We start from the raw sequence: 21,121 nt of genomic DNA on the forward strand, positions 1-21,121 counted from the left end.
AAATTTCCTCTTTCTATGATCATCGGTCTAAATAACCAAAGACAATTATGTAAACTCGAATATGAAACTTTGAATTTTCAAGCACCTGTATAATGAAGAAAGCGAAAAAAGGTTTATTGAGGAAAATGAATATTTTTTTCATGACTTATCGATCATGAAGTAGAAGAGGAACTTGAAAAAAATCAGCGGATAGCTTTTATTAACGGCTTTTTCTCTGTCTTCCTTAAAATAATATAGTTCAGGAGTAACAAAACACACGAAAATGCTTTCTAGAAATCTTGTGTCTTCACAAAAGACAAGTGTTTATCGATGCTACCAATTTTTGTTCTCGTTTCATTGTTGTCTCTAACGTTTTGGGGAGGGAGTCTGGGCTGGAGTTAATAATTTAGGGCCCTATTATACAAAAAATTAGGAATTTAAGATATATCCGCGGTAACAGCGACATCAGACGAGTGCAGAGTTTTGTCAACGTTTCGAGGTTTTGAAGATTTGAGAAGTGGGTACTAAAAGAAAGAAAGGGAAAAAAGGAAAAAAAGGAAGAAAAAAAGAGGGTAGACGAAAATGAAAGAAAGCGAGAAAAAAAAGGTAAAGGCAAGAAAACCTGCTCATCAGTTATTTTCTTTGTTCAAGGAAAAGAAACCGAGTTCCTAACGTACTGGAAAGTGCCTGAAAGCTACATGTGGCTCAAACAATCGAGACTCAAGGTCACGTTTATGCATGAAATATCACGCATGACTGCATCATTAACAGTTACGAAACCGAAACTCGAAACTGAAAGCCACGTCGGTGAACAGACTTTTACAATTAAGAAAGATGCTGTGTTAACCTTTCATGATTATAAGCTAAAACTTCGAGTGAAGGGAATCATCTACTTGAGAGTGAAGTAAATCCTGCATTCACGCCTAGAGATCTCATCTGAGATGGCGTCGTCAGAAAATGAGACTATCTCTTTGGATCATATCCATCCAAAACCTGCAAATCTTGGAGAACAACTCTCCATTTCGGGAAGCAGAGATCTACTGACAGCTGCCAATCGTTCTTCTAGATCCCGCCGAAGAGTTATGGTCATTCTTGTTGCTATTGCAGTGGCAATTTCTGCAATCATCGCAGCAGTGTTCATTGGAAAATACGTTTCAGAATACCTTAGTGATGATAACATGAAAAGTAAGTATCAGATGTCACTCAAGTTTTGCTATTTATTCAGAAGTCAACAGTAAAAAACAAACATATTTGAACAAAAGAGAGAAGTTGGTCGAAATTTCAGCACATCGATGTGTCACTGTCGATGTCCTCAGTAATAGAAAGTAATCATCTTATTTTCACATAAAGCTAAAAGCTAGCGGACAAAATTAATCAATAGATATATGGACAAGACGATAACGTATTCAGTTTTATCATGAAAATGGTAAGCATTAAAGAAAGAAACTTGTAGGAGCACTTTCGTTCGCGTTGTCCATACCCCGCCAGATTTATTTTTCAAACTCGATATCAAAAGCTTTCGTAAATCTAAAAATACCAATTCTACAAAAAAGTCATAAAGCTGGCGTTTTTGTCCTCTCATCAATGTTAGGGTAAGAGCGATAAGTTTTAAATGTGCTTTGGAAATCAAAGAGGCAAGCGATCCGTTGACAGAACATGCACGAGCACATAAGTAGCTGCGAGGCTACTTAAGAGCATTCCAGCGGTAAAATTTCAGTTTTACAGTGATATCTGCCTGTTTGAATTACCCAGTGGTTACCCAAGCGTGCGTTCCTACAAAAGTGAAGTAGGCTCCCGAATACAACCAAAAGTTACAAAATGGCCACTAAGTAGCAGATAACCATTGTTCCAGTTGTTTTCTTAATACCTAGTTTCATCAGTTAGCTTTAGATTAGTAATAAATTAGTCCTTTTATGGAGCCTGGGAAAAAAATCTACGTCATTCCAGGCATTTTTAAAGAAGTCATGTACAGTTCAATTTTGGGATCATTCGCGATCCGGATTAACTTTTTAGAAAAACTTTTTTAAAACTTTTTCTTAAATAATAAACAGCACTGCATGAAATGAGATGCTAAAAACTTGCCTCATTCTCATACGCGTCCTATTTGACAACAGCAGGAGTTTATACAAGTAGGCAAATAAGTTTGCTCAGTGAAGTGAAATGAAGCAAAAGTATGACAAAAGGGTTCTACATGCGTGACATTTTGAAGAAGTTACATGTAAGAGTACGCGTTGTGTATGGTGGTCAAAGATTAAGAACTAAATCTACGAGCTGAGTTCTTGTAAGTTTTGCACACGAATTTCGGTTCTTGAGTCCATACTATTTTGATGCAGAAGGCAGAAATAGCAGCTCTAATTTCATTTTAATGGCGTAGGGTGTCACGATGACAAATGGCAAGTTAAGTCGATTAATTTACTTTTCTGATACTTTGTTTTCTTTAACTCTAGATTGCACTGAATTATAAATTCTTCGGACAACAATCAGGCCAAAACGATGTCATATTTCCTCCCAGGGTTTAAGTTAAAATGAATGCTTTCATAAAAAAAAATTCATCTCTTGTGTTGTTCCTCCATTAAGCTACCTTTTTCTACATTTACTTGTGTCCTCAGGCATCGACGAGTGCAGCACTGGAATCTATGTGTGTGACATAAATGCAAACTGTACTAACACTGACGACTCTTATATCTGCGCCTGCAAGGAAGGATACACCGGAGACGGGCATTCATGCCAAGGTATAATCATTGCATATGACCTAACAAATAGCGGAATAAAGTTTCCCACAAATAAAAAAACTCTTTCCATTAAAACTTAGAAATTTGATGCTTTTCTCCCTGTCTAGTAACGTTTTGGCAATTCGTTTTTGTTCACAGATGTCAATGAGTGTAGCGATGGCAACCATGTTTGCGATGTTAATTGGAATTGTAACAACACAAATGGTTCTCATATTTGTAACTGCAAAGAAGGATACGCTGGAGATGGACAGTCATGTCAAGGTGAATACGAGTAGTCCACACTGCTAAAAACAAACAGCTTTGCTCCTAAGCTATTGCCCATGAAAATTAGCCCACATTTTAGTGGCCTGTTTTGACGCACCACTATCGTATTTCTATTAAATTACCTTTATACATCGCTGACGCTGCTAGATATCGACGAATGCAGCAAAGGAAGCCATGATTGTGACATAAATGCGCACTGCACCAACACTGATGGCTCCCATAGCTGCACCTGTAAGGAAGGATACACTGGAAAAGAAGGGTCATGCCGAGGTAAAATTAGATTAGACTTTGAAAAAAAGCAGAATAACTGTTCATCACAAATAATTGCCTTGTCATCCAAACAAACTGGCTGAAGATTTTTTTCTCTATTCAATTACCCATTGCAAATCTTTTGTGTTCACAGATGTTAATGAACGCAACGATGATGTTTGTGATGCTAATACTAACTGTACCAACACTGTTAAGAATATATGAAAGTCATATATTTGAACTGCAGATAAAGACGTAAATGAAAGTGATCCTCGCAGTAATGTGCACTACTTAGGCAGTAGTGGAAATAAGGCCTGAAAAAAAAAAAGCAGGCCTGTACGGGATTTGAACACATGACCTCTGCGATACCGGTGCAGTGCTCTACCAACTGAGCTATCATGTCAACCGGGAGCCTGTCATTTTGTTGGTTCTAAATAAACCCGTGAAGTGATGAATAAACGGTCAAGAATATATGAAAGTCATATATTTGAACTGCGGATAAAGACGTGGATGCAAGTGATCCTCGCAGGAATGTGCACTACATAGGCAGTAGTGGAAATAAGGCCTAAAAAAAATTCAGGCCTGTACGGGATTTGAATCCATGACCTCTGCGATACCGGTGCAGCGCTAGCTCTACCAACTAAGCTAACAAGCCAACTGGGAGCGGGTCATGATGTTGGTTCTAAATTTTTACCAACACTAATGGTTCACATAATTACATCTGCTAGGAAAGATACATTGGAGATGTACAGTCTTGCCAATGTAGATTAGAACAGCGACACCTTATGTCGAGCAAAGCACCTTTCCATAACCAGAATTGTCTTCGTAACTGGGCTAACGATCAAGAGGCAACGCAATGGTTTTCACACCCCGATCTCGTGTTTCTATTAAGTTACGGATATCATAATATGCATAGATACACAATTTTTGCTGGTTTAAAATATAATACGTGCGGATATTTTACGAGTGGCTAAGTGCCTAAGCGCTCATTGAAAATGTCTAATATTTCAATTATTAAAGTATACACAAAATCGCTTGAGGAACTAGACATGTATCTTGCGGAGTTTATTCGCTCTTTTCGACTTAGAGACAGAGAATATTATGAACCTTCAGGCTTAATATGCCTTGTTTCAAGTTCTGAGAGGTATTTTGATATTTTTTGCTTGCTTTCAGTATGTTGCATTATTTCTATCGAGAAGGGAAATTTATGTGGCTATTATCTTTCATGATCGATTTATAAACCATTGTCTGTTTGACAATTAAATGCTATAATGGACGAATTTACTCTCCTTATGTAATGTATACTATATAATAAACCTAATACATCACATATAGTCAGTCCGTACGGTATATAAACAATCGTTGCTTTATATCAAAAATCTCACTCGTTTGCTGCGTTCACTCCCTCGACTTTCGATACTACGATCTCGTGCGTAAATACCATAAAGGCAGACTTTGTACGAATTATTCTTTCTATATCATATTTACTACCAGATATCGATGAGTGCCTCAATAGAAGCCATGCTTGTGACGTGACTGCGAATTGTACCAACACTGACGGCTCCCACATCTGCACCTGTAAGGTAGGATACACTGGGGACGGACACTCATGCCAAGGTATAATCATCACATAAGACTTTGCAAATAGCAGAATGAAGTTTCCCACAAATAAAAACAAAACTCTTTTTTTGAAAACTCAGAAATTTGATGTTTGTCTCTGTCAAGTAACGTTTCGGCAATTCCTTTTTGTTCTCAGATGTCAATGAGTGTAGCGATGGCAACCATGTTTGCCATGTCAATTCGAATTGTAACAACACAGATGGTTCTCACATTTGTACTTGCAAGGAAGGATACACTGGAGACGGACAGTCATGTCAAGGTGAATAATTAAGAGTTGCCTACACTAATTAAAACAAGCAGCTTTGCACATAAACTATCGCCCATGGAAATTAGCCACATTTTAGGGGCCTGTTTTCACGCACCACTGTCATATTTCTATGGCGTTACCTCTTATACATCACTTATGCTTCTAGATATCGATGAATGCAGCAATGGAAGCCATGATTGTGACGTGAAAGCGAATTGTATCAACACTAATGGCTCCCATAGCTGTACCTGTAAGGAAGGATACACTGGAAAAGGAGAGTCATGCCAAGGTAAAATTAGATCAGACTTAGAAAAAAGTAGAATAACCATTCATCACAAGTAATTGCCTTGTTATCCAACAAACTGGCCAACATATTTTTTTCTCTATTCAGTTGCCCTTTGCAAATCTATTGTAATCATAGGTATTGATGAATGCAATGATGATAGTTAAGTTTTTTATGCGAATGCAAACTGTATCAACACTAATGGTTCTCATAATTGCATCTGTAAGGAAGGATACATTGGAGATAGACAGTCTTGCCAATGTAGATTAGAACTGCGATACTTCATGTTGAGCAAAGCAGCTTTCCATAATAAGTAATGTCTTCGTAACTGGGCTCATGATCAAGACGCAGCTTAAAGATTTTCACGCCCCGACCTGGTATTTCTATTAGGTTACGGGTTTCACCATATGTATATCATATCATATCATATGTATACATACACATTTTTCGTTGGTTTAAACTATAATACGCTCGAATATTTTACGAGTTGCTTAGTATTTTTCCCAGCCCAGGAGGATCGAAGATAAATGAGAGCAGTGAACAATATCTCTTCTCCTATTATATTATAAAACATCGAATGAGGGTTCATCATTTCACTATTACCTGGAATATTTTTCTCGAATATGCGGCCACTCTCGGATAACCCCCCCCCCCCACCCTTCTCCTCCCTCACTTTTTAAATAGTATAGATACAAGGAAAATCTGTTTCTGCTGCCACACTTTTTTTTATAACTTTTCAACCTTCAACAACAGCGCAATCAGTACAGCAAAACAATTTTGTTTTCCATTCCAAATTTTTCTATGTTCATGTGCTTGCAGAGTTCCTTTATGTATTATCTATTCTTTTGATTTTTGTCCTATTGCTGAGATAACTTAAGAAGCGCCCCTCTCGACTAATCGACAAAGCGCCCACCCTACAAATAAGTGCCCCCTCCCCCTCTCCCTCAAAGTTTTTGTCGAAACTTTCAATAAGCGCCCAAGAACATGTTGAAAATGTCTATCATTTCAATTATTGAAGTACACACAATATCGGCTGAGGAACTAAACATGTATCTTGCGGAGTTTATTCACTGTTTTCAACTTAAAGACAGAGACGATTATGAACACTCAGGCTTAACATGCCAGGCTTCAAGTATCGAGAGGCATTTTGATATTTTTTGCCAGCCGATAGTATGTTGCATTATTTCTATCGAGAAGGGACGTTTGAATGGTTTAAATCTTTCATGATCGATTTATAAACCATTGTCTGTTTGACAGTTTAATGTTATAAAGGAGGAATTTACTCTCCTTACGTACATGTAAACTTTATAATAAACCTCAATCACGTAAAGACTGTCCTTACGGTACATGAACAATCGTTGCTGTATATAAAAAATCTTACTCGTTTCTTGTGCTCACTCCCTCGATTTCCGATACTACGAGTTCGTGCGTGAATACCATATAGACAGATTTTCTATGAAGTATTACATATCTATATTATTTGTAATACTAGATATTGATGAGTGCCTCAATAGAAGCCATGCTTGTGGCGTGACTGCGAATTGTACCAACACTGACGGCTCCCACATCTGCACCTGTAAGGAAGGATACACTGGGGACGGACACTCATGCCAAGGTATAATCATTACATAAGACTTAGCAAATAGCAGAACGAAGTTTCCTACAAATAAAACAAAACTCTCTCTTTAAAACTCAGAAATTTGATGTTTGTCTCTGTCAAGTAATGTTTTGGCATTCATTTTTGTTCTCAGATGTCAATGAGTGTAGCGATGGCAACCATGTTTGCCATGTCAATTCGAATTGTAACAACACAGATGGTTCTCACATTTGTACTTGCAAGGAAGGATACGCTGAAGACGGACAGTCATGTCAAGGTGAATAAGAGTAGCCTACACTAATTAAGACAAGCAGCTTTGCACATAAACTATTGCCCATGGAAATTAGCCCTCATTTTAGAGGCCTGTTTTCACGCACCACTCTCATATTGTTATTGCGTTACCTTTTATACATCACTTATGCTTCTAGATATCGATGAATGCAGCAATGGAAGCCATGATTGTGACGTGAATGCAAATTGTACCAACACTAATGGCTCCCATAGCTGTACCTGTAAGGAAGGATACACTGGAAAAGGAGAGTCATGCCAAGGTAAAATTAAATTAGACTTAGAAAAAAGTAGAATAACCTTTCATCAAAAATAATTGCCTTGTTATCCGACAAACTGGCTAAGATTCTATTCAGTTACCCTTTGCAAATCTATTATGTTCACAGATATTGATGAATGCAACGATAATAGTCATGTTTGTGATGCTAATGTTAACTGTACCAACACAAATGGTTCATATAATTGCATCTGTAAGAAAGGATACATTATGAATGGACAGTCTTGCCAACGTAGATTAGAAAAGCGATACTTCATGTCGAGCAAAGTAGCTTTTAATAATAAGTATTGTCTTCGTAACTGAGGTTATGATCAAGAAGCAACTTAATGATTTTCACGCCCCGACCTCGTATTTCTATTAAGTTACGGGTTTCATTATATGCAGGCATTCACATTTTATCAAGATTTAAAATATTATACGCGCAGATATTTTACGAGTTGCCTGGTATTTTTCCGAGCGCGAGAATAAACAAGGATAATTAAGAGCAATGAGAAAAATTTCCTCTCGTATTATATGATAAACCATCGAATATGTGATTTATTATTAGTTCCTCACTTTTTTAAATAGTATAGATAGAACGAAAAATCTCTTTGTACAGCCACACTTTTTTTATAACTTTTCAACCTTCAACAACAGCGCAATCAGTACAGCAGAATAATTTTACTTTCAATTTCAGATTTTTTTAATCTTCATGTGCTTTCAGAGTTCCTCTACGTATTATCTTTTATTTTGATTTTGATGTCCTGTTGCTGAGATAACTTAAGGCGGGGTTCCACCTGAAAAAGTGACATTTTTGCATCACTTGTGACAGCTATGGTTTTCATCAAAATCATAGCACGCTATACATCATTAGAAAGCTATTGGCCTGAAGATTATGAAAATGTGTATTTGAATGCGGTATTTTTTTTGTAACCTGACACCAAGCCCCTTAAATAGCGCATGCTGTGGCTGACCTGGACCTACTTGAGAAAAGATTTTAACATATAGTTTCTCATGAAACATGTATTTTTACTATTTTTCTCAAGTAAACAGATTGCTTACTGGGATGAATGAAGGACTTTGCAAAATTTCAAAATGTGAAGCCTCAACACCCATCTAAAGTTGCGCAATCACAATTAGGAAGCATTTCTTAAAATAACCTTTTTTCTTAACACTTATGACAAATTCCTTCATTCATCACAACTAACTCAGTGAGACCCAGCTAACCTGAAAATTTCAGGTCAATAGCTCAAATCCCTCTTGAGTTATCTCTTCTCAAAGGCAAAAATGCCGCATTTTGAGAAACGCAGCCTTAAACTTCAGAAATGGAATAATTTGGACGGGACTGCACAGGTACTTGATACATATTTACATACAGGTACATATTTTACCAACACAATAAATCCTTGTATAAAAAAGAGATGAATGTAGGCCTGGAAAAGAAAATGGTGATAATGACACATTTGTATTCAATAAACATTCAAAAATCTCAACTGGCAAAGGGAGACTTGATGGAAGGGCTTACAGGACAGAACAAAGTAGTTAAAATTGGGGGAACCGAGAAAAAGTCTGGTGAGTGGTAACATAACGGGCTTCTCTCTTGAACCACAAGACAGAAAGACTAAGGTTCCCAAGCTTATGCGCGGCAAATTTTTCTCAATTAATTTTTTTTAATGCTTATGATTTTACAGATATTGACGAGTGTAAAGGAAGTCACTCTTGTCACGTGAATGCTACATGCACGAACACCCTTGGATCACATGTATGTCAGTGTCACGCTGGATATACTGGAAATGGACAAAACTGCACAGGTGAATTTAATCTCTTCGCTACAATATGTAGAACGGTCCTGCATGACACGTTCGACTACAGTGCTGCACCATTCAGCCGCGTTGCAACATAATTAGACAATTTATTACTAAGAAATTCGGTCATTTTGTCCTCATTTAATATATAGTGAATAATACCCGGGTTCCCGCTGACTTGGAATTTCTCTTCGAGTGTTCAACTGGCCACCTCATGAGTGAGAGCAGTAAACTAGTGAGGTATCGAGTAAGAGAATAATATATAGATTTAGCCAAGCCTAAAAGCGTTGATGTGATTAGCTATACGAACACAATAGGCCTTTACTGAGAATATAAGGTGACCTTTTGAAAAGAATGATATAATAGGTTTCACAATCCGCGAAAAAAAGTCGTAGTCGTATATCTCACTCGTGTAACCACCAACGTTGTATAATTTTTCTTTTCTTCCCCATTTTTTTAGATATTGATGAATGCCAAAAAAATACTCACGATTGTCACCTGAACGCTACTTGTCAAAACACAAATGGATCCTTTGTGTGCACCTGTTTATTTGGATTTAACGGAGATGGACGGAACTGCACAGGTAAAGGCCTTTAGATTGTAATTGCCTCGTTATGACCTTACTTGTTTGTTTGTGTTTGTATTTTTAATTGTTTGTTTAATTTGTACGTTCCTTCATTGTTTGTTTGTTTGTTTTGATAAAGTAGTTACCCTTGCCTTAATATTTTTGACCAATGGTAGAAATGAAAATCTTTAATCCCAATTGAAAGCAAGAGGATGAAATGCTCTCAATGTTCAAAATAAGGAGGTTTATAAATGTATCATGCTCCAAGAATCGTGATTGAAAGCCTGTGATTTCTCAGATATTGGCGAATGGGCAAGAAAATCTTTCTTGTCATGTGAATGCTAACTGTACCAACACAATTGGATCACATGTATATACATGCCACACTGGATACACTGGAGATGGACAAACTTGCTCAAGTGATTTTCATAACTTCCCTTCAATGTCCAGAAAAGCCCTTTATGCTGCTCTTTCTATACGTACAATCCCAGCTACTCAAAGTGGGAGGTAATCTGAAACGTCTTTTTAGCTCAAATTATAAGACTGGAAGTAATCAAACATTTATCCTAAAATTCATCCCTCATTAAAAATTGTGGATTGTTTTGTTTTGTTTTGTCCCACATCCTTTGAGACTAGATTTGCAGTATTTTGGAAAGGTATTCATTATATCTTGATTCGCCAAAACATTTTTCATCATAACATCTAACTCTGGGTTGTGACGTTGTGCACTTGATCCCCATCAGACATTGACGAGTGCTCACAAATGAACATGTGCGATAAGAACGCCTCTTGCAGTAATACCCAGGGCTCCTACAGTTGCGCCTGTAATCCTAGATACATTGGGGATGGTCTGAATTGTAAAGGTTAGTCTCTTTTAATCCACGCCTTATATATTTTGTAGAGATTTTACTGGCTGAACTCGCTGCAAATAATGTTGAGTGAATGGTTATTCTTGTTTGGCCATGTAACAAATCAGGTTAGTTTTTAGTACCTTTAGTTTGCTTGGAAACGTCCTTCGACAAAACATTGGGGATAAAGAAAGATAGATTTGATCTTTTATATCATATTTTTGGACTTGATGTGCATTGTTGTTGTCCACCAGGAGAGAAAATAATTTTTTCTTGATGATGCATAACTGTTCTGCAAATGTAATTATATTAATGATGTCTCAATTAAGCAGAATAGTCTGATTGGTTAAAATCGATGTTGACCGCGGTTACGATTTTCTCACTCTGACCTAATAAGGTAATTCCCCAGGAAAAAAAAAAGTCATCTAACAATTTTTTTAGTCTGCCTTTAAATGTTTCCTACCAATGGCTGTTTCGAAAAATGCAATAAGAAAGGCAGGTGACCTTGCTTGTTTGAGAGTAATGACGGGCAACACTTACCTCATTTATGCCTCTACTATCAATTTTTCCCGCGCGTCATTTCAAGGTACATTTTTCGGTAGCTGGAATCAAGGGATTTCGAAGTAAAAATTAAAAGAAAAAACTTAAAAGGTACAAAGTCTCGAGCGTGTGGAAAATTTGATATGAAATTTGTGGAAATTATTTATATATATTCGTAATTATTATCACTCAAAACGTTCCTCACGTCGTTGTTTTCAAGGTAATGATTTTCATCTTCAAGTAACGGGCTTTGTGCACGTTTTTAGCTATGTCTTCTTTTTTTTTTTTTTTTTTGCCTTCGACAATTTTTTCAATTTCTCCAAGTTAAATGGGGAAGATTTGTACAAAAAATTATGCAATGAAAAATAGAGGTCACCGCGCTTGTTCAAGAGCTAAAGAACATTGTACCTGTTTGCATGGTCCATTTATTGAAAAGCAATACCGTGTTCTCGGAATGCGTGCGCTTACTTGCCTAATTACATGATTTTTATGCGCAGTACAGGATGCCCAGTGCAATACTGAGGAATCACCTTTAGACTGATAGCAAGATTCAGTTTGTTTTGTTTATTAAATTGTAATTAATGGAAGAATATTTGTCCAAATAAGGAAAACGTAGACAAATTTGAGTGTAGCCGACGAAACTACGAGCATAGCAACTTGACTTTTTACAACACGAATTTTTGTCAGATGCACGATTTGATTGGCTATAAGGAAACACTATCGTCCAGAGCATGTGTTGAGGAAATATTAATCATTTAATATTAAAATATTAAACAAATAACATTTACCTTTGATAGAAATAGTAGAGATTATAAGTTTTGAGCTCGATGAAGAATTAAGAAAGATGTTTTTTCGCCTTGTCACGAGCGTGGGATAAAGAAAAATTTTGGGTCTCCATGAGGAATCTTCCTCATGGGGGAACCCAGAATTTTTCTTTATCCCTCGCTCGTGACAAGACGGAAAAACATCTTTCTTAACATTTACCTTCCTCTGTAACGTTATTGGAAAATTTTGCTCATAATATATAGGGAACTTTTTCCCGTGTTTGCAGTTTCTCATTTAAACACTCGAGGCTAGGAAATTTCTTGAAAGTTATTCAAACCCTTTACTGCGTATCGCGTTCGCATAACTTTCTCAAATTCTCCCAACCTCCTCTCGTGTTTAGGTGAGAGTGTGTAAACATGGAAAAAAGGTTCTCTATTGCTTAAGCATTAATCGGCTCCCACAAAATTTTTCCAGGCATATCTGCACAGATCGAAGAAAAACTATAAAGGGGTAAGTTTCTAAAGAAACTGTGGCGCTGCGTTGGTGGGAGAGTATAGCGGATAATTTAGTGTTAACAACTGAGTTGAAAATGTAAATTTGCCACCGTAAAGGGTAAAAAAGCTGAAGTTTCGAGCGTTAGCCCTTCGTCAATCGCTCTGACGAAGGGCTAACGCTAGAAACGCTCGAAACGTCAGCTTTTTTACCCTTTACGGTAGCTAATTTACGTTTTCAACTCAGTTGTTAACACTAAATTACCTCGAAGAAAAACTAGTTACCTCATTTCAATTCCACTACAACACAGAAAACTATTTCACAGTTAAATAATTCTAGCCTTGGGAAATTTTTGCGGGAGCACTTAGTAACAAGTTTGATGGCTTTACATTCATTAACAACCTTTTTCGTGGTCAGCAGTCGATGATTGCAGGGCTTTATGAAAAGCGATCACTGAGCGATCGCGCCACAGTCACGCATTGAAATTCTTTGAATATGGTAACTTTTAAGGGATTTTGTATTGAGGCTGTATGACAAACTCGACCATTTTGTCCTCAATCAATAAATAGAGAACAATACTTGGGTGCGCTTTGATATGGAATATCTCTTCAAATGTTCAACTTGTTATCTCATGAGCGAGAGCAGCGAACGAGTAAGGTATCGAGCAAGAGAATATAAACTACGGTGGCCCATAAAGGACATGCCACATTTATTTTATCGCGCGATAACTGATAAATTGTTGCGCGATAAATGAAAAATTATCGCGCGATAATTTATCATTTATCGCGCAATAAATGGAAATCATGTTAGGTCACGTAATCGGCTGTCATGCACGTTGTTTCCGTGAACGACAATGGTTGCAACAGTTGAGGAGGTATGTTTTAAGGTCATAGTTCATTTTATTTGCATAAAAAGATATCATTTAGCAGTACTTTGCAATACTTCTACGACATATAGCTCTATGAATCAGTACAGTAAACCTTGATTTTGCGAAATCTTACGAGACACTTTCAGAGATGGCTGTCAGTGTCTGAGAACGAGAGTGGATTATCTAATCCGTCTCGTTTCGCTAATTACAGTAAACTCAGCAGCCAACAATTTTTTTCGCTTCGCTGTCGCCATTTTGTTTTAATTGACCTCAAAACATACCTCCTCTATTGTGGCAGCCATTGTCGTCCACGGAAACAACGTGCGTGACAGCCGATTACGTGACCCAACATGTTTCCCATTTATCGCGCGATAATTTTCATTTATCGCGCGATAATTTTCATTTATCGCGCGATAATTTTCAGTTATCGCGCGATAATTTTTCATTTATCGCGCGATATTTTGATTTTATCGCGCGATAAAAATGATGTGGCATGTCCACTATGGGCCACCGTAATAAACTGTTATAATCTCTTGGTATCGAGATAAACACGAGAAGAGAAGTTCCATATCTGCAAGCGACCATCTATTATTTTGTTTATCATGTAAACACAACAGGCCTTTAAGGGGAAGAAGAGTCGTCTTTTTAAAAAAATGAAATTATAGGTTTCACAATCCGCCAAAAAGAAGTCGTAAAGCGCATTGGCGATAAGACTCAAGATGAAAAAAATGCGTTGAACCATTACAGAAACAGACAATGGGCGTAGCTTTCTTATCACAAAATTCTCAGTTATTGACTTTTTCCTTACCGACAAAAGAAATATTTTCATGAACATGGCCGAAATCGACCTGTGGCAAATCTTCCAGCTGTCGGTTTTCGTTCTCAGCCACGAGAAATACCATTACCCAGGTCAAAGAACTAACTTCAGATTTTTCTTTTCGTATTTTGTTTCACTTCCCTTTCAAGGCAATTTTGAGTGACATTGTCTGCTAGAAATACGAATTTTTCTGGGTTTTTTTTTAGCAGCCATAATTCGAGAAAATCTCGACATGCGACCCTGGATTGAGAACGGTCAACGCTTTGCCATTCATTTATTAACCTGACACAGCTGATTGGCGATATCAAACACATGTAAAAATTATCGTAATATTATACGCGTGCTTAACAAGGATTTCCCGGCTCTTCTCAGGGCATGAAATTGTTTTAAACCACCGTAGTTTACATAATAGCTTTTTTCCTTAAGCTTTCTTATAACGAAATATATTAAACATCGCTTTAACCGAAATTCAACTTTTTAGCCGATCCGTGCTATAATTACAGAAACCTGAGTGATGCTGATAGAAAGAGCACTTACAACACACCCTACGGTGGAGAAAAATGTGACGACGGTTCCTCATCCTTAATATTCGGGGAATGGTATCGTTTCGTGGGAGATGCAGGAACAAAAATGCCAACACAGTGCGTACCGGATAATAGATGTGGTGCGGTCTTCTCAGGCTGGCTGAAAGGTGGTCACCCCACATTGGCAGATGGTGAGGTTCTCTCCAAGGTCTGCTTTACCAGAGGTGGAGATTGTTGCAAGAAATCAAAGGACATAAAAGTGAAAGACTGCGGATCCTACTTTATTTACAAACTACAAAAGGTACCTGCTTGTCCTCTGCGCTACTGTGGCACAGACTGAATGCTATAAGCAAGTCATTCTGCTCAACGAAAGGATTCACAAATCGATTTAATTATTGGCACATGCACATTAATGTATAACAGGGACTTTAAGAATTTCACATGATCCACTTTTTATGATTAGTGTTAAACAGTGAATAGTTTGAACAGAAGAGTACCTTTGGACCGCGTAGTTTGATCTTCCAAGTAAGAGTACTCCTGGGAAATTATGACTGAAGGTTGTCAGTGTTACTGATTGACGTTTCTATAACCTCAGCGGAAATCATCATCAGAGTCGACTGAACAGTTGTTGTTTATTCGAGTATTAGAAGAGACTCCCCTCACCCTCAGCTAGTGTCAGCAACTATGGGCATAAATAAGCTTCCAAATAATCTTATCATCATCTCTATCTATTCTAATCAAACATCTTCAGTAAGTTTTAAGCAAAACTTTAAGCATTGTATTTTGCTTATTACTAAACGTTTTCAACTCTTGATGTTTACTCAGGTCATTAGAAACTAAAGCAGCTTTTGATACCCACGCCTTCTGTACATGAAGTTGTTATTATGTCTGAAAGCCTTCCACAGTGGGTCACGGCGGTCCGTGATTATAAGCAAGTTATTTACTATGTTCTGTCGTGCTTTCATTAGCATCATGATTTACAAGGATTTTTAAATCGTGTTCGGTGTGTTGTGAATAGAGAAATAAATAATTTCTACAATTTTTAGTCACTATGACATCGATACCCAAACTTTCTGGTGACATATCACGGAAAACTAGAACATTCTAATGGGTTATGTGGTTACGATCTATTTCTACCACAACAGTTGTGTTGTAAGCTTCGAATTCTGGAATGTTTTGAAGTACGTTATGACGGTATATAAGGACTCGGTCAGTTAGGAGTACTAATTTCTTTAGTCAGAAAAGACTGAATATCTAGGAAGCTCTACAAAAGATAGCTCAGTACTCAGTACTGTGATATACTTAAAAGATTGTGTATTTTGTGGAGATTCTCTCTCAGTAGAGAGCGAAGTTTTAGTCTGTAGTGGGCTTAAGTAAGTTTATAAAGGACAATTGTTGTATTGCCTATACGAGTAGCTCCTGAGAAAGAATCATTATACGTTGTTTAATAAAGTAGTTTAAGTTTTAGGAGTTTAGTATTCCTTATTTTGATTTAATCATACCTTAGCAGGTGAATCTTATAGGAAAGCGTGTTGAGTGAAATGGGTAAAATCTGAATGATGTCTACGCTAGTAGTTCTTTCAAAGCCATTCCAACAAAAAGAGCTCCGAAATGAAGACCAGTCAAAACCTAATTTAATAACCTTTTCAGGTTATTTGTGTGTAAGTGACCGGTAACAGAGATGGTGTGATCTGTTACTCTGGTTGCCTTATTTAACACTGACAGTGAGCCTTAGACGCACGTCTAAGTACTCCGAGGTTTACGTGTCTTTGTTGCACTTTAGAAAATCTGCATTGACTTTCCCAAGGGCCAAATCCTCTTATCGCCTGCTATTCAAATCATCTACATGTAATCAGTGTGAGGTTACATGAAACAATGAATTATCACTTACCAGATGTCAGTAAACAAAACAGATTCCACTGTATCTTTTTGGTGTTGTTAAAGCTACTTTCGCTAGTGTTGTTGAAGCGCAAAGTTCATCATTCCATCGGGTGAATAATCAATAACCTCCGGAGGGGTTTCCGAACTTTAGGAAGTGAGAGGTTGATTTGTTGAGATATCTCTCTCCTTTAGTGAGACATCAACGGCCTTCCGACACATTTTAAATGTATCATTATTATCTAGGTTTAATTGGGCAATAATCTCAATTTTTTTAAATGAGCTCTCCTCTTGAGTTTATCAAGACAAATTTCTGACAGAAACAGGTTCGCTGATCAATTTCCCTTAAGTCAATTATTTGATGGGAAACTGATCTTTTCAAGAAATCCCACAGAATTAGCAAAATCACAAATACATGTACATTTAGTCGAGAAAATATCTTTGTTAGAGACACTGTTTAGTAGAGTAAATGGTTGTTGCTACGGTTATTATAATCAACTCTGTGTTTGGAGGATTTGGAGGAGTGGACTTAAGGTGAATAGCTGCTTTAACTGTCCGATTACAGGTGTCCAATTACAGTTGAATGTCCGATTGCACCGTCCGATTACAACTCTACAGATTAACTAGTGCTAAAATAAAGCAGCTAAAGTACATAAACATTTGAGGACATTGTAATGGTTATGACTGGTCGTGGAGGAGAGAGATGCGATAATGTTGTGTTTTGTTACTTAAATAACTCGTAAGTTTCATCACTCCATTAGCTTTGCTTCGTCCCTCAAAAACGCACCTGGTTCTTTACCTGTCTAGAAGTAAACCATAAGTGGTGCTAGTCAAATCTGATTCAATTTCCCAAAGATTTCTGTCGCAAGATGGAATTTACATCTTCTCTTGCTTACCTTGGCAAACGGCTCATAAACCACCTGATACGAACCGTAGAATCCCCCGTACAAGAACTCTGCTCAGCTTTATGCTACATGGAACCCAACTGTGTCAACTATAACTAATAAATGACCAGCAGACCTCCAGTAATCATAAAATGTGAACTGAAAAATTCCACGCACAATTAACATCATCAGGATCTCAAGTCTTAGAGAAACTACAGATGTAAAGAAACAATGGTGAGTACATTCTTATCCTATTGATGGTTGGTTGGTGTTCCATCATGACTATGCGCGTAACATTACTTGTCATTTGGTAGATTAGTCTGTAGAGTTAGCTCAACCTTGGGTTTTTTAGCTTGTAAATGTTTCGACGGTAAGTTGTTTCACTGATATGTTGTTTGGCTGGTTGCGCAATGTTTTTTTGCAATTGACTTGTATGGTTGACGGGTTGCGTGGCTGGTTCTTTGGTTGATTTGATCTCATGTGACATTTCAATTTTCATTTCAAAGTATCATTACCACTTACCACTTCAATTGGCATATATCTGCTTTTAAACCTCGTTTTCACACCAGAAAACTTGTGGACAGACTCCATGCCAACATAATGGCACTTGTCAGACAGGATTTACAGAGAAAGGTTAGAGATGCCTTTGTCCACCTGAATACAAGGGCACCAATTGCGAGAAAAGAAACGGTTGGTAAAAATACATTTTTCATTTGGTGAAATACTTTTATCAAAAACTCTACCTAACCCTTTATGTTATCTTTCGATGAATCCAACTATAAGTCTTATTCAGCCCAACTCCATTATTTTGTTCAAAATCAAGTCATCATATATGTGCTGGTTCTTTTACCAACAGTAAAATGGATACAGATGATACCATCTACAGTTTGTTTTGGGGCACGAGATGATTCGTATGGTTTCTCTAGAACTTCCAAGGCGGGTAACATCAATACATTCAAATTAACGTGCAAATCCGGTTACGTGACCTGTCATTCATCGAACCCAAGATATCAATCCAAATGGGGATGCCTTTGGAACCGTCTCATTCCCAACCAAATGGCCACGTTGACAACTGACAAGAACCGCAATCTTCTTCTCCCAAAGAGTGATTTCCTCTCAGATTATTGGGACTGCAAGTTTTACAGCCTGCCTTGGGCCACAACCGAATCACCACAACTGCTCTTTGATAATTTCTCTACCCTGCTGGCGCTGGAAACGAGCCAAGAATTCCAAATCTGGTACAGTGAGGACTTGTTCAAATGGGGTTATGGCGTTAATGGGTTCGAAAAAACGTGTGTTGCAGTGTATAGTTTGTATGTTTGAAAAGGTCATAGACAGGCCTACACAGACTCCCCTCTGTGGTTTTACGTTTGCGACGCAAAAGCCTTTAATTAAAGCTTCGCTCTGACGAGTATGTCTTTGAGCGATTTACCTCTTTTGTATGATATAATCGGAGGCGTTTTGTAAATTGTTACAAGGTTCCATTCTTGCTTCAGTATTTGTTTTAAATTTTTAACCCCTGGGTGGTATGCTGTCACAAAAGGCAATATTTTGCCTGTAGTTTTTTTGGTTTGTTTTTTAAGTGTCGACTGCCTTGCAGCAAACGAGACCTCAGATAACGTTTTTTCAATTAGGCTTTTTGGGTAACCACGTGCTTCAAGTCGTGTTTTGAAGTTACACATGGCCTCCTTGAAATTTCTTTCCGAGGAGTTTGTTCTTAGAAGTCCGATAGCTTCTTCTTTAATAAAGCCTTTCTTAACACCTGGCGGGTGGCAAGATGAATAGTGTGTATATTGAAAGGTCGCGGTCGGTTTGTAGCGAGTTTTGACGTCGAGGATAGCTTCGTTTTGGAATCTTTCACCTTTGTAGACAACCGTGTCTAAGAATGTGATTTCAGTCTCTGAGATTTCAGCCGTTAACTTTATAGTTGGATGGAACGTGTTAGCTTGTTCTATGAATAGATCAATGTCTTGTTTACGAACATCCCGCAGGGAGAAAACGTCGTCAATGTAACGCTTCCATACTCTCGGCTTGATACTACTTTGGTGAAGCAGTTTTGTTTCAATTTCTGCCATAAAGAGATTGGCGAAAGCAACCGCCATTCGTGTTCCCATGGCAGTTCCAAAACACTGGAGATAGTTCACTCCGTTGAACTGGAACGAATTTTCTTTCAGTCATAAGCCCGAGCATTTGTTTTAAGTAGTGGGACGGAATGGGAGGGCTGTTATTGTGGTATTTTTCGTATGCTTGGCATACTATTGTCAGGATACTCTCTTCTTGTGGGATGTTTGTGTACAAGCTTGTTACATCCATTGATACTAAAATAGTATCATTTGACACTTGCGTTTTCTCTATAAAGTTGATGAAATCAGTCGTATCTTTGAGATACGATTTTTGCTTTTGAGCAATAGGCTGTAATAAATGATCCACAAAGGATGATATCCTTTCAGTTGGTCCTTCGCAGCCCGATATAATCGGTCTTCCCACTGGCAAAGGTTTGTGGATTTTTGTTAAAGTGTAGAAAATCGGTATTCTGGGCGGATTGGGAGTCTGTGAAAGCCACTTTTTTGTCATATCGTCTATATGTTTGCCATTGTGCAGTTGAGCAATAAGCTCATTAACTTTTTTTTTTTATGTGTCAGTGACCATGGGGTTTTCAAGAGGTCGGTAGTGGTCTCTGTTGTCGAGCTGAACCTGGGCCTCTTGAATTTTGTCCCTCTTGTTGAGAATCACTGTTGTGGTGCCTTTGTCAGCACGTTTAAGGTTGATGGCAGTATTGTTTTGCAGTTCTTTGACTGCTTTGTGTTCGTTGTATGACAGGTTGTGTTTTGGCTTTGTTATTTCTATTTCAGCAAGGCTTAACTTGATATTTTCGAAGTAGCGTTCAAGGGCAATAGAAGGTTGTACTGCTGGTATCCAGTTTGATTTGACGTGGAAAGGATGTGGTTCCTTGTCATTCCCGTGGAATATATATCTAAGTCTCATTCGCCCAGCGAATTGTTCGAAGTCACGCAACAATTGTTGCCTGATCTTATTTTCATTTGTCACGGGTGTTTCAATAAATTTAAGCCCTTTTGCTAACACGCTGACTTGGTGATCAGTTAATGTATTGTCTGAAAGGTTTTTCATATCAAACTCATGGGGTACAAATAGTCTTAACATGAATGTAGTGACCACGCCCACTTCAACACCCCACTCAAATCGAGTGTAATTTTCGAATGTTTTACCATCGTGCGGATTCTCTACGGAAAAAGCACTCAATGTACCTCTGAAATATTAAACTATAATATTGCGGCTTTCTATTTCGCTAATTTTCTAACTTGAAGATAAAGTTTTTCCCTCGTCATTTTTACCTTTTCTCCGAGCGGTTGCGTGAAATTAACAAGGCGTTTTTGATCAAAACACGACCGAGCGAAGGGTCTCGGGCGATATCTCTTTTACGCAGGCGCAAATTTAAAATGTACCGCCAGAATCAAAAAGAGGAACAAATTTCCTTTGTTTTGATATGTAAAGTGTCGAACAAAAAGCAGATTTACCTTCGTCAAATGGCGTTTCGAAACAGCTGTATCTTCCTCCTTTTGATTTTTCCTGTTTTGCAAGCGTGAAAGCAGTAGGAGAGG

The 21,121-nt window shown here is 37.8% G+C and overlaps 3 protein-coding genes across 3 annotated transcripts; 2 read left to right on the forward strand and 1 right to left on the reverse strand.

Moving 5' to 3' along the window:
- Positions 1-739: 739 nt before the first annotated feature.
- LOC149052797 (uncharacterized) lies at positions 740-7,839 on the forward strand. The gene is made up of 11 exons (XM_089181753.1): positions 740-1,164; positions 2,589-2,711; positions 2,850-2,972; positions 3,123-3,245; positions 4,719-4,841; positions 4,981-5,103; positions 5,258-5,380; positions 6,867-6,989; positions 7,126-7,248; positions 7,400-7,522; positions 7,646-7,839. The coding sequence occupies exons 1-11, from the start codon at positions 921-923 to the stop codon at positions 7,837-7,839; spliced, it is 1,545 nt and encodes a 514-aa protein (XP_089037879.1). The 5' UTR covers positions 740-920.
- Positions 7,840-10,648: 2,809 nt separating this feature from the next.
- LOC149052798 (pancreatic secretory granule membrane major glycoprotein GP2-like) lies at positions 10,649-16,207 on the forward strand. The gene is made up of 2 exons (XM_089205714.1): positions 10,649-10,748; positions 14,697-16,207. Exons 1-2 carry the CDS (start codon positions 10,649-10,651, stop codon positions 15,077-15,079), a joined length of 483 nt encoding a protein of 160 aa, XP_089061840.1. The 3' UTR covers positions 15,080-16,207.
- A 2,663-nt stretch (positions 16,208-18,870) lies between these two features.
- On the reverse strand, positions 18,871-19,630 carry LOC149052799 (uncharacterized). The gene has a single exon (XM_089205622.1). The coding sequence runs from the start codon at positions 19,613-19,615 to the stop codon at positions 18,893-18,895; it is 723 nt and encodes a 240-aa protein (XP_089061748.1). The 5' UTR covers positions 19,616-19,630; the 3' UTR covers positions 18,871-18,892.
- Between the last annotated feature and the right edge of the window lie 1,491 nt (positions 19,631-21,121).

Source organism: Pocillopora damicornis, chromosome 1, assembly GCF_964200805.1.
Source record: "Pocillopora damicornis chromosome 1, jaPocDami1.2, whole genome shotgun sequence".
Classification (NCBI taxonomy): domain Eukaryota; kingdom Metazoa; phylum Cnidaria; class Anthozoa; order Scleractinia; family Pocilloporidae; genus Pocillopora; species Pocillopora damicornis.